The sequence below is a fragment of the Dermacentor silvarum genome, chromosome 4, assembly GCF_013339745.2.
Source record: "Dermacentor silvarum isolate Dsil-2018 chromosome 4, BIME_Dsil_1.4, whole genome shotgun sequence".
In the NCBI taxonomy this organism is placed as follows: Eukaryota; Metazoa; Arthropoda; class Arachnida; order Ixodida; family Ixodidae; genus Dermacentor; species Dermacentor silvarum.
Window position 1 is genome coordinate 114951483 of NC_051157.2, and position 15088 is coordinate 114966570.

Genomic DNA, 15088 nt, shown 5'->3' on the forward strand with positions numbered 1-15088 from the left:
TTTCATTCTCTCATTGCGTAGATTGTTGCACCTATACTTAAACGTTAATCGTATCTGATGTCCTCTCAACAGTGTATGTTCCTTCGAAATAGGGTTGACCTAAAGCTTGCGTCGTCCCTGAAATCTGTTCGTGCTTCTAGACTCGAGCTTTGTTGTAGTAATAAGCCCGTTGCGACGGCTATGTTTCAAGGTTAAGTGTTTTTATTGTTCTACGTAGGCTCAACAAGGGAAACACGTCACTGTACACGTGTCGGTTATAAACAATTTACGCGAGTGTCATAATATTCTAGACTGACACTACTCCGCCTATCAGTTAACGTATGAAGGCCGGATTTGCGTCAACGATTGCGACCTTTTCCTTTGAATGAAATTCGTCAGCCGGTTTCAGATGTATCTTTGACATTTCCAACCTGAGACGTACACTTGCGCTTCTTTCATTGGGCGGCTAGAAAAGGTTCATGTTCTTGACATACTTTCGCCATACAAATGTGGGTTTTGGTTCTCGTGCGTAGGCAACGCACTGGATGTCTCTCAGCTGCAGTTTAACGACCGGACACTCGGGTTCTTACCCTGTTTGCGTAGTTAATCGCAGAGCTCAAAGGTCGATGAACAAAGCGCCCGTGAGATCGCCTGATGTTTCGAGCGGATGAGTGTTCCAAATGTTTCTACGCAGCGTGTCACGTTCGTTATTTTAGGATAGCACTGGGAAGAAAGAAAGAAAGAAAATAAATAAAGAAGAAAGAAACGTGCATTGCGATAGAAACTTGCAAGTACCGGAATACACCGAGTAAACGGTTTGCGTCGCACCGCTCAGGCTTTTATTTTGCAAATATATTCGAGCACGTTACGTTTCGAGTTCTCGGATGCCCCCGTTAACTGTACCATCTCTAACGAAAGTTTTTCTGTTATTGGGAATCTGTGTCAGAAAATTGGTGCTTTTGTATTGAAAAGGCATCTGACACTAGCCAGTTTCATAAATGTTGTTCAGCAATGGGGAAGGAACATATCAAATATCTTTTACAAGAGAAGAGGAATATTGGAACCTGCCCTATATTTTCTTTTGTAAAATGTTTTTCGTTCGTTTGGAACATCTTACAACATATTACTAAGCAAAACCTTCCGATGAAACAAGAACCTGCTTGGTGCTTTTTTTTTTTTTTTTTTTTTAAAGGGGGGGGGGGGGGGGGGGGCTGCTGTAGCTTGAAAGTTGTTTCCCACATGAACACCAGTCTTTTGTCTTGAAATACAGGTTCTGTTTTATTGTGCACATAAATGTGGCAGTTCTGTCAAACATTAAAGCATTTCTTTACTTATTTTCTTAATTTGTGCAGTGACAGGCCGTACATCTGGGTGGATCATAAATTTAGGCTGTCACATATTATAAACAGTGGCAAATTTATTGACTGTAATTGTACTATGATTTATATGTCAATGTGTTCTAAGCATTGCTGAGAAAGTACATAGTGTTACATTCTTGTCTGTGACCCACATTTTTCACGGAAACAGTACAGTGGTTTAGAGAAATTTAGTCATGTAATCTAGTGTTTGACTGTCAGATTTTAGTGTGATGCTTTCTCTTAGCGTACGATTGTTCAGCTTTGCTAGTCTTTTTAGGTTTCACTTGGAGGGACAAAATCGCCAATGTGGCCTACCCGCTGTCGCATCTGAGTGGCAGTGGTGTTGAGCAACAGGTCAGAAATGCAAGAATGCTTTTGCAGTACTCAGATTTACGAACATGTTGAAAAACCCTGGTGGTAAAAATTAATCAGCAACACTTCGCTACAGTGCCACTCATGACTCCATTGTTCTTTTGAAACCCTAAGCCCCCATCAATCAGTCAACTATGGTATGGCATTAAGTATTGCATGAAACAAACAAAATACATGAAACAATAATTTTGCTGCTTTATAAATTGAAAGAGCTTGTGATGCAAGCATTGAGAGGAATATAATGTTATGAAAGGAGAATGGGGGGCCAAGAAATTTGCTAATGAATGGGCGCCGCACAAGCATATGGTGGCATCTGTATTTCAGTGATATACTGAGATGGCCCCTTTAGCGTTGTTGTGGGTCTTTCACTAGCAGTCATTTTGTCTGATAAGAAAAATGTTGCTAAACCTGGTTCATGTGTAGAAAGGCTCAATTTTTGCCCAAGATCACATGCCTAAGATACGCTTTGCAATGCAATTTTGTGTGCTGTCCTCATATATGTGAGTTATCTGAACCCTTTCTAGGCCAGACTTTTTTTCCAGAAAATTGCCAAAATTCTTGAAATTATTTAATGGCTGATTCATTATGAACAGCTTTTCTAATAGTAATATCAGCAGTTTGTTATCTTGTCTGTTGCAATTAATTTTTTCACATTTTTGAGTTGCAGATAGTCATGGCCATAGAAAAAAGCTTGACATTTTTTTTATACAGAAGTCAATTGTGCTTTAGATATCTCCATGAAACGTGTCATTTCTGGCACTGTGAGAAGAGAAAATTTCAGAGGTGCAAGTGGCCAAACATATCTGTTGAGCTGCGTTGACGTGAGGGGGGTCACCAGAAGCTTATACTCTTCCTCGCAAATTGTTAGAACCAAGTTAGATCTTCAAACACGACTTGTTAGAGTGTTCTAGGTCTACGTGGTTATTTGAGGTGAAGAGATGTACAAAAATACCGGTTTCGTGGCATTGAAAAGAGTGGCCATTGTAGCTGCAGCTGCTTAACTCTGCACTACCATTTTTAAAACCCAGGGGAGCTGGACTAAAATTGCATTTCCAGCAACTGTGGCCACAATAATTCAGTTTTCTGGGAAGCTTGCACCATTTAGTAGTGCAGCAGTCATATCAAAATTGTAAAATTACTGCCGTACATCTGGGGCACTCAGTGGACGAAAGGAAATCTCTGGAGAAGTGAGGCTCGTCATTTATTCATGACATGGAAAGGGTTAACTTCTATGGTGTTGAAGACGAGCCCACTTAGTGTTTGGATACTGTGCTTAAATAGGATGGATAGACGAAGGCTGTAGTCTGGGCTAGGTGGTCTGTTTTTGTTGGGAAACTGAGCCGCACCAACAGGACAAAGTTATATAGTGCAACAACATGCGACCTTTTGTGTTGTCACACAATGTTCTCTTTCTGGTCTTTTCAGTCCTGCTCAGCTTCCTTACATAAATGAATGAAAATTGAACTGTACAAATCATATGTGGATAAATAAAAAAACAACACGCATCACAGGAACTGCATGCATCCCCATTGTACATGTTGCTGGTACCTCTGTCCATGTTGACTTAGTGCAGCGTGCTATTTATTATGTAATAAGCTTTCTGGCCCATAACAAATTAGTCAATATCCCCGCCTATTCTTATTAGCCCTGACAAAGTGTAGTACAGAAATACACAGATGGACATAAAAAGAGACTAGAGCTAACTACCAGCTAGCTAGCACTCATCTGTCATCTCTTGTTTTGGCTGTCTGTGTGTTTCTGCTATACGTTTTGCCATGCTGTCGGACCAGCAAGCCCCAATTCTTATTAGTCCACAGATACTCTTGAGATGCTTTAGTTGTGTTTAAATACTGCGGTGGGGGGGAAATCTTATGGCATGTATTCATTTCTGTGCTTTGTTTTCCATCAGCAGAGACCCTGTCAGTGCCTTTGAAACATGGAAGGGGGAGCACAAGACGATCATTGTTGATTCTTGGGACGATATTTCTATTTTCACTACTGTGCCTTTTTCTAGTCTACTGGAATTTCCCGACACTGGAACCGTGAGTATGAAGCAGGAATGGTATGATCTGCAAAATTATGCATGTTGCCTGCCCTTAAAGGCTTTGCTCTTACCATAAATTATCATTCACATATCCACTTCTAACTACATAGTTAGAACGTAGTTAAAGAGTGAAAGCAGGGAATACCAGCTGGTCCTCATCTGTAGTTGAGCATTGCGCAGAAGCCAACTTTCAGAATTTTGCTAGAAGTCAATTCTTACGTCTAGTTTGCAAAGCATGTCTTTTTTTCTATAATTGATACTTTCTCATACATCAGCACTTGTGAATGTAGAAGTGCTAAACTACAGAACTTAACTGATGATTGAATTTTGGTGTCATGTGACAATTGTTGAGTGAAAAATGCGAACAAGTGAGTACCATCTTTCTCAAAAGTTCCAGAACAATGCAGTTGTGACGGGACTGTACAAAAAGCCATGTACCATTGCTGTGCTTACCTGGCCGTGAATTAGCACTCGTTCACGTAAGGAATATGTCAACTCACCGAATTCGGCTTGCCACATGCTGTCTGATGGTGGTATCACTCATTAGCAGCGAGATCCAGCAGCAGCTGTACAGCAATGTAGCTAATTAGCAACAGCAGAATGGTTGCCGTGGCTATGGTGTGGGAGTCAGCAGTTTCATTCCTATTAGCCAGTATTACCAGCTCCAGCAGATCTAGCAATCTACGCCACAGTGCTGGCTGAATGTTTTGAAAATCACTATAAACTGCACTGCTTTGCGCGTAACTGAGGTGTCACAGTTATAGAAAGAGAAAAAATTGTTTTCATTTGTTCTGTCTAAGTGTGTAGTAGGTGGAATGGAAATATAAAGCTTATGTACCAAGCATTGGGTGCATCTTAATGAGGCCCAGTTGGTCAAAATTAATTCATAGCCCTCCACTGTGGTGTTTCCCATAGTCTTAGTGTTTATTTTGGCTGTTAAGCCCAATCAGTTGAACACTCAATCAGTAGAAGTCAGTGACTCAAATTCTGATGTTACCTGTTCACCCCCATTGCAGGTCTGAAAAGCAGCACATGAAGCTGCCTCGAGATATAGAGGATGCCAAGGGCTTGGGACAAATGCTCAACAGATACACTGATCGCTATTTCTTCACCGTCACATCTGGCTTCTTTTTCACCTACATCTTGTATCCTTTTGAAATGTGTACTTGACTTGCTTTTTTTTTTCTTTCATTGGTCATAAACATTGCATTTTATATAGCAAGGTATCAGTAAGGCTTGTAGTTATAGTTCAGTTACATTTCTATAATATACAGGCATTTCTCAGTCTTGTTTTCATTTGACCACGCGAGGTGGATTGAAATTTGAAGCTAGTTTCTTCCTTCGTTCTTTCGCTATTAAAAATTGTTTACTGCAGCCAGAAACTAGCAGAAACTAGTTGGCAGGACATTCAAGTTCTCAAGTTCCACACTGAATCTGATGAATATGCTCTGGACAACATTTTTTCAATGTGCAGTCTCGAACAGTCGTCATGTGGAGGTGGAAGTGTCCTATTAGTTGTGAATGATGAAATGTGCAGGCTGTTGAAAAAAAGTGGCAGATTTGCCTGCTTCGACTGCATTGTTTTCGTGGTTTGTAAGGATGCATGTGTAGAGCGGGCACCACTATAATCTAAGGTTGAAGCAGCAAGTGTAATTTCTCTTAGGTTGAATATAGATTTAAGAGATTGCAAATGGTAATTGAAATTTTTAAATATTGTGACAGATAAAAATGTTATGAACTGTATTTCATAGAAAGCGAGAAGGAGGAGGAAAGGCCGGGAGGTTAACCAACGCACTTATACGCTTATTAACGCTACCTTACACTTGGGGAATGCGAAAGGGGAAAAGAAAAATGAGAAGATATGAAAGATGTAGACAAAAAGTGTCTTGCAGTTACTATACGGCGTTTACACTGGTATGTGGTCGCATGGCGAATGCAAGTCTTTAGGCAGACCACCCCCCAAGTGCATGGCCTTCATTAGTTTCAGATAGCATTTTCTATTGCTTTGAAAATGAAGTTCTTCGTTTAACTGTGACTCTAGTGTTAGGATCAATCAGTTAAAAAAAATTTGATATAATAAAATAAAATGTGTCTCAATTTCCTGAGGCGTTCTGATTTTTTCTTGGCTTTGTTATATGAGGAGAGCGTGGAGGGGTAATTATAGGGACAAGAGACAATTGTCCTATGTTTAAAAATAGCTGTGCATGTATTTGGCTCCAGCATTATGGTAGGAGACTAGTACAGTGTAGACCGCTTATAAGGTAAGTCGCCGGAGTCACTAATATCCGCTCTATAAGTGGTACCGCACTTTAACTAAAACAACGATTTTATTGCAATAATGGACACTCTAGGCGCATTTCTGCTGTCACCGTTGCCGCGAGGTTCAGTATAATGTCCAGGGGCGATAAAATCGTTGCTGCACGTCGTATGCTGTATGTGCAAGTGAAAGCGTGCGAGGGTGTGCCGGTGATCGCGTCTCAATCTCGCGCACGCAAGGGAGGAAAGTGGGAAGGAAGGACGCCGTCTTCCGTCGCACACAAGGCTCCGGGGGGAAAGTAGGGAGGGGGGGGGGGGGTTAGGCGCACACCTAGCCTGTAGCGTTTTGACAGCGAGTTTCAGTGGTCATTGAGTGAGATGTGTTCGTGTTTGCTTGTGCGCTCGTGGCACCATACTTGGTAATGCGCAGAGAGCTGCAGCGATGGATGCACTTTTGCGCACTCCCGCCATTGTGTCATTCTGCCTGCTCCGCACGAGGAATGCTAGGATATGTGGCCGACACGGCTCAGTGCGGCGGGCGCAAAATATGAATGGAGCTATTCATGCACCTGCAATGTAACGCACCCGATGGCGCCAGACACACCGGTTGCGTCATGTCGTCGGAGTGTAGTTGCTGGTTGTTTGCCACCGCAAAGTTGCGGAGCTCAACATGCACGCGTGTTGGGTTGGAGTATATGTGCGGCTTGAAAGAAGCGTTCGCCGTCTCGGTTGACTGCTGACCTTCCAGGCATCCGCACTGCAGCCGATATTTCATCTCCCGCAACTGCACTATAAGGAATAGGTGTATATATATAAAGTGCTATGGGAAATTTGACGGAAGTCTGTAAAGACCGTATTATATTCAGACCCGCACTATAAGCGGTTACGTTATAAGTGGTCTATACTGTATAGCACCTTTTAACGTGGCACTGTGCTAATATTTAGTATCATGTATTAGTGCAGCAGGCTTTGGCCTGCTTACGTGGTTGTTTTTGAGCTGGACTGAGGAATGCGGTTGCTTTATGAGTGGCATTTACGCTCTGCGTGCATATAGAAGTACATGAGTTGAATTGTGAAAGAGCAAGTGTTTTTCCTTGACAGCAATGTGTGTGTGTGTGTGTATACAGCTTGCAGTCCTTTGCGATCCCAGGCTCAATCTTCCTCAGCATCCTTTCTGGTTTCCTCTTTCCGTTCCCATTGGCACTGTTCCTGGTCTGCCTCGTAAGTTTCATATTTATGAAAAATAAGTTTGGTTCCAATGTGTGAAATGATTTCGCTATGATGTATCCCTTTCATGCATCCTTTCATGCCAACCAGGGTTCTCCCTATAAATTTCTGAGGGATGAACATTTTGTGACCGAAAGTTTACATGCTACTAGCCCTCTCTCTCTCTCCTTTTTTTAAAATTTTTGTCCAATATGACCATGCTGTCATTTTTAATTTTAAGTTCATCAACCTTGGACACATTAATGAAACTAACATCTGCCAGTGACACATCCTACTCGATCGCCATACTTGGTCAGGAAAAGGAACTGCACAGCTCACCGCTGTTAAAATGTGTGCCAAGCACGTGCCAGGTGATTTAAACCTGTGCCAGCCTGTGTCCGCGTGGTAGCAGTAACAAATTGTGATGCTAGTCTTTTCATTTTTCGTTTGCTTCTTCTGCTTTATTTTTTCATGGCAAAATATGGTGCTATGGCAGCGTTGAGTCAACAGAAAGTCACGCTAGGTACGCACTCTGCGGTGTGCCGGCATCTTCCAACACCCGATTTTCTACCCGATTTTTGTCGACAGTGCACTAGAAAAGTGTGGTTTTCTTAACTTCTACATCACTTTTCTTTCTAATATTTCTCCGCATAATTACGGAACACCTGAGGATCACAAAAAAAAATAAGAATTTGAAATTTTGCTTGGTCAACCGCAGCAATGGGTGGCATTTCCACTGCCGCCCACTGTGGGGAGAACCCTGACGCCAACATAGTGCGTCAAAAGCGAAAGACCTGATGAAAATAATCATTTTTTAAATGTGTAGTATCTTGAAAGACTTCTTATTGAACCTGTACTGCAACTTATATGTGCTTGGTGTTTTAGTAAAACGTGTTGCGAGATAGATGTCTGCATTCCTGCTCTCCGTGTCAGTGTGTCCTCATGTAGCATGTTCACTTCTTTCATTGTTTTTCACTATTTTTTACACCCAGCATATATTTCAAGTGACTGGATCAGTGCTTCCCAAGTATGCTAGACACGAAAAAGTTGCTCGGAGTTCTCCCGCGGGGTGCACATTCTGTAAACTTGACAAGATGCACTGAAGAATTGAAAAATTCTAATTTCGTTCTGCAGCAGTATGCTTTTCGTGATTCTAAAGATGTGGTGAAACTAAATCTTCGGTGGACAGAATTGGTACCTGAAGGAGATATAAAAATTTTGTATGCACGCTTGTGTGCATCCTCATCTGAACATACCTACCCTCTGAATATTGTTGTGTAATGAGGGAAATCATCACCCAGCACAGGGGTAATTACTTCCAGACCCTGATCCAGCACTCAAACCGCATGCAGAGTTGTAGCGCGACATTGCGAGACTAACTGCTTTCAACCACGACACCAATTCGAGCACTTGCACAGCTCAGAAGAAACTCTAGAGCAGTGTCTCAACGTGGTGAACTTGTCACAATGTGCGACCATTGGCTGCATCATATTGCAAAACTTTCCTAGTGACCTCTGTATGACATTGCAAACTTTAAGATGTTTTCATGTGCCAAAGTTGTGTTTCTTCAGAAAACTTTTTGAAATTCACTAGTTTGAGTCCTTGTTTCCTTTGAACTGCAGTGTAATCCTGATGAAAATGCTAACTACTTTTTTGCCAATCCAGCTTTACCTAACATTCCTCTTAGTGTGCCTCCCATCATAGAAAACTGACTGTGAGGAGAGATTGGTCCTCACTGTGAGTAGTTCGTTAACGTTGTGGCAAGGGGGCTGTTGGCAGCATTTCAGTGTTGCAATGTGCAATGCTGCCAAGCTATATTGTCACTATCTTGAATTGCCTCTTTGTCCATGAGCCAGTAAGTTTTCTCTATAGCCTGAAGTCGGCAGATACCACAACTGTGGTACAGCATAACTGATGAAAATTGAATGCATACATTGGTGTTCAAGATAAATGCCTAGTGGACATAGTGCGTCAAAAGCGAAAGCACTGAGCCGGTCGACCCTTTTCTGTTAATTTGAACTTTCATGTATTTGAATTAATTTTATGGTCTCGCTGACATTAAATTAGTGAAACTCGACTTCTTTAATGAAATTAGGTCTGTTGATATGTCCTCAAATATGAATGCATAGAACGTTCAAATTGGGAGATCACTCATGGCACTTTCTAGCGCATGTTATGACTTTCTCAAGGTAAAGACAACACTGTGCTTGATTTGTGCAGGCAGTAAAGATTTCTCTAAGTGCCCCTGGTTCATGCATATAATTTTTCCTCTGTTACATAGGCTTACGTCACAGAACAAATGGTGCTACATAAAAACATACATGCATATTTTTTAGTAAAGCTTTGTCTCAACGCATTCTATCTCATGTCCGTTGCTGCTCCAGGACCGAAACCTTCAAGTGTGTGTGCGCAGTCTTTTTCCAAGGGCAATGAGTGCCCAGTATTATTTTCACTTCCTAAACTTTTTTAAATGTGATTCACTGTTTAAGTCATTCAATCAACCAATCGGTGAGATCTGTGAGTGACATGTGCCTGCTCCCCTGCAGTGCTCAGCGTTGGGAGCATCCTTCTGCTACTTCTTCTCGTACCTGGTCGGGAGGCGCCTGGTGTTCAAGTACTTTCCTGCCAAGGCCTTGAAGTGGTCCGAGCAGGTAATAACCACCGCAGCAGTTTACCATGTTATGGTGTTAATATAGGGCATCAAAGGCATTGCATTTACTACTTACTACTGCTACTGACAACAATGTACAGTAAAAGCTCGATGATACGATCACGGCTAATACGAATTTCCGGATGATACGAATTTTTCTGTGGTCCCGGCCGAGCCCCATTACTTTGCAACGTGCTAGAGAACGGTTGTTGCGAATCGATTTTCAGCCTGCGTCGGTTGATACGAATAAACGCCGCCCCACCGACGGCCGCGAAAGAGAACAGCGCGCAGTCACGCGCTTTCTCTCCTTCTCTTTTGGTGCGGAGGCGCGGCGCCGGAAAGCGCGGACTCCGCGACTGGGCGCGCGGTGGCGCTTTTGGTGCTTTTGTACTTTTCCTCCTTTTCTGCGAGCCGTCAGATGGAGTGGCTGCTGCGCTTCGGGCCGCGTTCTTCGTGTTTGCGCCATTTTGCCTAGTCGCAGCGAGCTATGTCTCGCAAGCGGAAAGCACTCTCCTTTAAAGAGAAATTAGACATTCTTCGAAAGGTCGATGAGGATCCCAAGAGGAAGCGGACGGAGTTGGCTAAGGAGCTAGGCCTCGCAACGTCAACACTGAGCACAATTGTTGCACAGCGAGACTATCATGAAAAACGTGCTTTCGTTCAACGTCAACGCGAAGCAAGCGAATTCGAACACGCTTATTTCGAACATACCGCGCACCGACAATGCTCTTAGCAGCGCGCCAAATCACGCGGCGGCGCCTCCGACCGGCATTGCTCCGACACCGCCATAGAGCAAAAGCTCAGGAGAGACCCCTCAATGCCGCGCGCGAAGGAACGGGAAAAAAATTAAAAAAGAACCCGCGGTGGAAATTTCTTTCTCTCTCAAATTGCAAGGTCGCCGTTTCTGCATCGCGCCGGAACAAGCGTGTACGTGCCGACTAGAGTGTTCTAGACAACCGTATTCTAGCACACACTAGTGCAGACGTCTCAGCCACGCGGATAAAATGGCAGTGAACCCTTCTCCTCTATTTTCTAGTCACATGTTGACCTTGCACGCTGCGGCAGCGCAGAGGGAAGCAGCGGCGGAGGCACAGTCAGGCCAAAGAAACTGCCACGCCCGCAAACGCTCGTTTCCCGATAACGGCAGAAAACGAAACTTCAGGGGGCGGCTAAAATAAGCTGGCGCCAGCACGGCGGCGGGCGCGCACGGAGATGTGCGCACGGAGGCGAAGGTGAGAGAGCTACGAGGGAGTTGAGAGGGAGGGCGAGGGGAGCCACCGAAGTGGCGGAGTTGACGCGGCCCAAATCCGCTTCCCTGCCGCCCTCCTCCCTCACCTTCGACGGTCTCCGCGCGCACCCGTGTGCCGGCGCCGCCCGCTCGCTCCCTGAAGCTTCGTTTTCTGTCGTTATCTGGAAGCGACCGTTAGCCGGCATGGGCAGTTTCGTGGCCCGCGCTTGCTATGCGCTTGCGCGCCGCGATATTTCACGACTCGCACCGTTCGTGCATCGTGCTATGGTGCACGAATACTTCAAAAATACGTCCTTTTAATTCGAACAAATTTTCGGGCCCCTTCGAGTTCGAATTATCGAGATTCGACAGTAGTTTTAATTGTGTTTCGATGATACGAATTTCGGCTAATACGAATATTTTTCGTGACCCCGTGAGATTCGTATCATCGAGCTTTTACTGTAATCACTGCCAGACCATAGCGACTCTGATTCATTCAATTTGTTACAGTTCAGTGCAGCGTTGTCGTTTTACTTTTTGCTGGCAATCATTTTCATGACTTGGGCTTGGCTCGTGGCTTTACAGGGATGTCTTGAATGTTGACAAAGAAGCACCTCCACCAGATGTCCCTTTGTAGTGATAGTGAAGAACCTAACACTGCTAGAAGTTTGAATTAAAAGTCTAACTCCTCATTGGGCAAACTTGTGCCCAGAAAAAACAAGCGACATTCAAATCACAGTGATAGCAGCGAGTACAGTGGTCGGTTTTCGAATCTGATCTCACGGACCACGTGCGCCCGCCATTTGTACATGACTCACTGTACATGACTCACTGTACATTTGTACACGACTCGTTTGTGGATGGTAAGCAGCAGCAAGTTTTTGTTTGGTCGCGCATCAGTGTAGATGTCATTAACAACTTTAGAAAGTAGTGGCCTCAGTCGGTGAGGCGCTGTCGAGTGGCACCGTGGTGAAGGATGACATTTTCTAGTAGGAAGCCGGCGACATCGGTTGCACAGCTTGTCGGAAGAGCCCTCATGATTGCGTGTCGGGTGGTGTAGTCTGCTGCTACAGCAATCCACTTATTTCCCGAAACAGACGTAGGAAAAGTGCCTATAAGATCAATGCCTACATGGAAGAATGGTTCTGATGGTACGTCAAGTGGTTGAAGGCAGCCAGCAGGGAGTGTGGTCGGCTTTTTTTCGTCGTTGACAAAGGTCACACTCAGCGATATAACGGCAGACGTCACGGTAAAGACCAGGCTAAAAGAAGCGCTGACGAACGCTGTCATATTATAAAGAGTAATCGCTGGCACTCGTGCAAATTTGAGAACACACAACAGCATTTGCAACACACGTGATGGCTGATCAGATGTGCCTCCTTTGGTATAGAATTGCTAACTACGCTCAAGAAATGTTGAATACTGTAGGTGCATCTTTCGCTGAGCGACAACTTGAGTGATAATGTGACGAAAACAAACAACATAAATAAGGTAATACATCGACGCTTGGCAACATAATACCGTCAACAACCTGATTTTCCGGATGCCTGATGTTTCGGACATGCTCGATAATTCGGACGCCTTCGCGACAAATGGCAGCTATAGCTAAAATCACGGACGACTGTGTGTGGCAACGAAGGGAAAACTGTGCGGAGGCAAACCGTGCGCCGTACCCCATAGAGTCAATGTATAAAAACGTCTCAAATTTCGGACACAGGAAACCTTCTCCATCTAATTTACCGGACTTTTTTCCATGACCACAGGTCCGAAACGACATTAATCGAAGCCACTGCTTCCGCCATTTTTATTATCTCGCCTCTTCGAACCGGCGCTCTCGTACACCTATCCGCTGGGAGCCGTGACACCACTGCGGCTACGCTAGGCCTGGCTACTAAGACATTCTCTATCATGCTTCTATCTGTTCGGTGCTGCATTTTTCATTTAAACAATTCGCCGCTGTTAGTAATGGTGTCGACTCCCTCTTTGTAATCCTTGCCAGTGTCTTGGAAACACGGAAAGCACAACGTGTTGTATAATGCCGGTTCCCGAAAGTCAGCTTTGCCTCCATACAGAAGTGCTATGCAGGGAAGCACATGTAAAGATTACTGTGAAGCATACCCAAGAGTGGGAAGGGTCAGTTGTCACGGGACACGGTATGTAGTCCTGAATTATACATGCGTGCACCCCCGCCGCCTCCTAGCACAGTACGAGCTACGATACGCCTAAGAAGTGTACTGGCAGGCCTTCGTAGCTATTTCGGACGTGCCTGTGGCAATTTGAGCCCTTGGGGGCAGTAAAAGGCAGTGCATTCATTTTTTTCGGACGTTTTCGCAACCCCTATGGAGTCAGAAAAATCTGACGTTGACTCTAAACCTTTTCACGAAGCTCTTGCGCACACCAACACATTTTTCATTGCTGTGGTCACATCATAATATGTTGAAGTCCTTCCTCACTTCAGGTCATTTCTGTGGAGGCTGGCTTTTGACCTTACACTGCATCACTTTGTGCTGTGGCAGAGCCACGGTTTAATGCAGTTACAGTTTGCATGTCGCTCTTCTTCTTGTCATTTTGAAGCAGCAGTTGCCGTGACAACTAAATGTGCAACTAAATTGTGGAACGGGTTGTGGAAGCAAATGAGCTTTGACAGCATTGTTTATTTTAGCCTTGTCTAGCCCTTTTTGGTTTACTAGAAAAAGCCTCTTTTTTAAGAAAGGACTTCAGTTTTCTTTAAGGAGTGAAAAAATAAAGAATACGCTTGTCGAGGGGCAGCTTGTATTAAATTTTCTTTCATTGGCTGTTCTACTGTTCTTAGCAAATAAATCCCACTCCGCTTTTCATAGTGGTTGAACTAGGGATGCCTCAGGCTAGAGCCAGCGTTTGATGAGGGGACATGTCTTTGTCAGTGTGTTATAAAGCCAAGTTTTTTTGTTGACACATTAGAGAGGTGTTAGCTTGCCTGTAAGCATATTAGCACTTGCAGAATACCAGGTTACCGAAAAGGTGTAAAGCCCGACTCTCATAGAACAAATTTTCGGCGTCCAAGCGGCGAACTTCGTCCAACGGCGGCCGCTCGTCGGCCGGCGTCAAAAATCAGGACGCGCGCCACCGATTTGGAGGGGATAGATATTTTCGCCTGCCACCAGAAGCGTTCAGCGCGCGGCGACAAGCCCGATCCAATAAGAAGGCAGCACTTCCGGCCGGTGCTTCATGGGATTGAGCTTACGTAAAACATGGCGGCGTTCCCGGTCGTCCGCTTCGAACTGAATTTGGCGTTGTTTCTGTAGAATTCACTTCGTTCGTAGCAAATGACTACGCAAACGCAGTGATTCCACTCCTGCGCCAACTGCGCCAAAGTGCGCCAAATGGGATTTACTGCGCCATCCTGATACAATCGACGAAAATTGCGCCTAACTGCGCCAAACAGTCTCGGATTTGGCGGCGTCTATCGCCGACAACTGAACCAACGGGGAATTAAAACGTGCAACGCGATGATAAGGCTAGCCTTAGTTGCGAACAGGAGACGAAACAGCACTAGCGCGTGCATCCCGATTAAGGGGGGACGCGGCTTTCGCATCGCGAAAAATGGCTAAAAAATCGATTTTTTGAAAATCACATTTTCAATTTCTGTAACTCTTATCTGATTCCGAAATATCATCGCTGAAAACCAAGTAGAAGTGCTCTAAAAAAATTGTTGTATCAGCCAACGTGCCGAAAAATTTCGCGAAAATCGCGAAAAAACGGCGTTTTTCAAGCCACGATATCTGCGGAACGGCGCAGCCGAGCGCCGCCATCTTGGACTCGTTGGAAAGCGCATTTCTCCGTCTTCAAATTTGCCCCTTCAGCTATCTCCTCCATACAGAAACAAGCACACAAAAAACAAAGTATTGAAGGTCGTGCCGGAGCCACCGATTGCCCGCGCCCGCCACGTCACTCCAGCGCGGTTCGCCATTGGTCCGGTGCTCGCTTCGCGATGGCGTCGTCTGCACCGCTTGTTG

The 15088-nt window shown here is 44.6% G+C and overlaps 1 protein-coding gene across 2 annotated transcripts in view; it reads left to right on the plus strand.

Moving 5' to 3' along the window:
- LOC119450545 (transmembrane protein 41B) overlaps nucleotides 1-15088 on the plus strand; it is a 29656-nt gene that overhangs the window by 72 nt on the left and 14496 nt on the right. Inside the window, exons 2-5 of one of the 2 annotated variants that reach the window (XM_049665953.1) lie at nucleotides 3619-3751; nucleotides 4770-4898; nucleotides 7137-7230; nucleotides 9762-9866. In XM_049665953.1, the coding sequence (XP_049521910.1) occupies nucleotides 3619-3751; nucleotides 4770-4898; nucleotides 7137-7230; nucleotides 9762-9866 (461 nt within the window). The remainder of the gene's footprint in view (nucleotides 1-3618; nucleotides 3752-4769; nucleotides 4899-7136; nucleotides 7231-9761; nucleotides 9867-15088) is intronic. The other variant, XM_049665954.1, reaches the window with a different exon arrangement.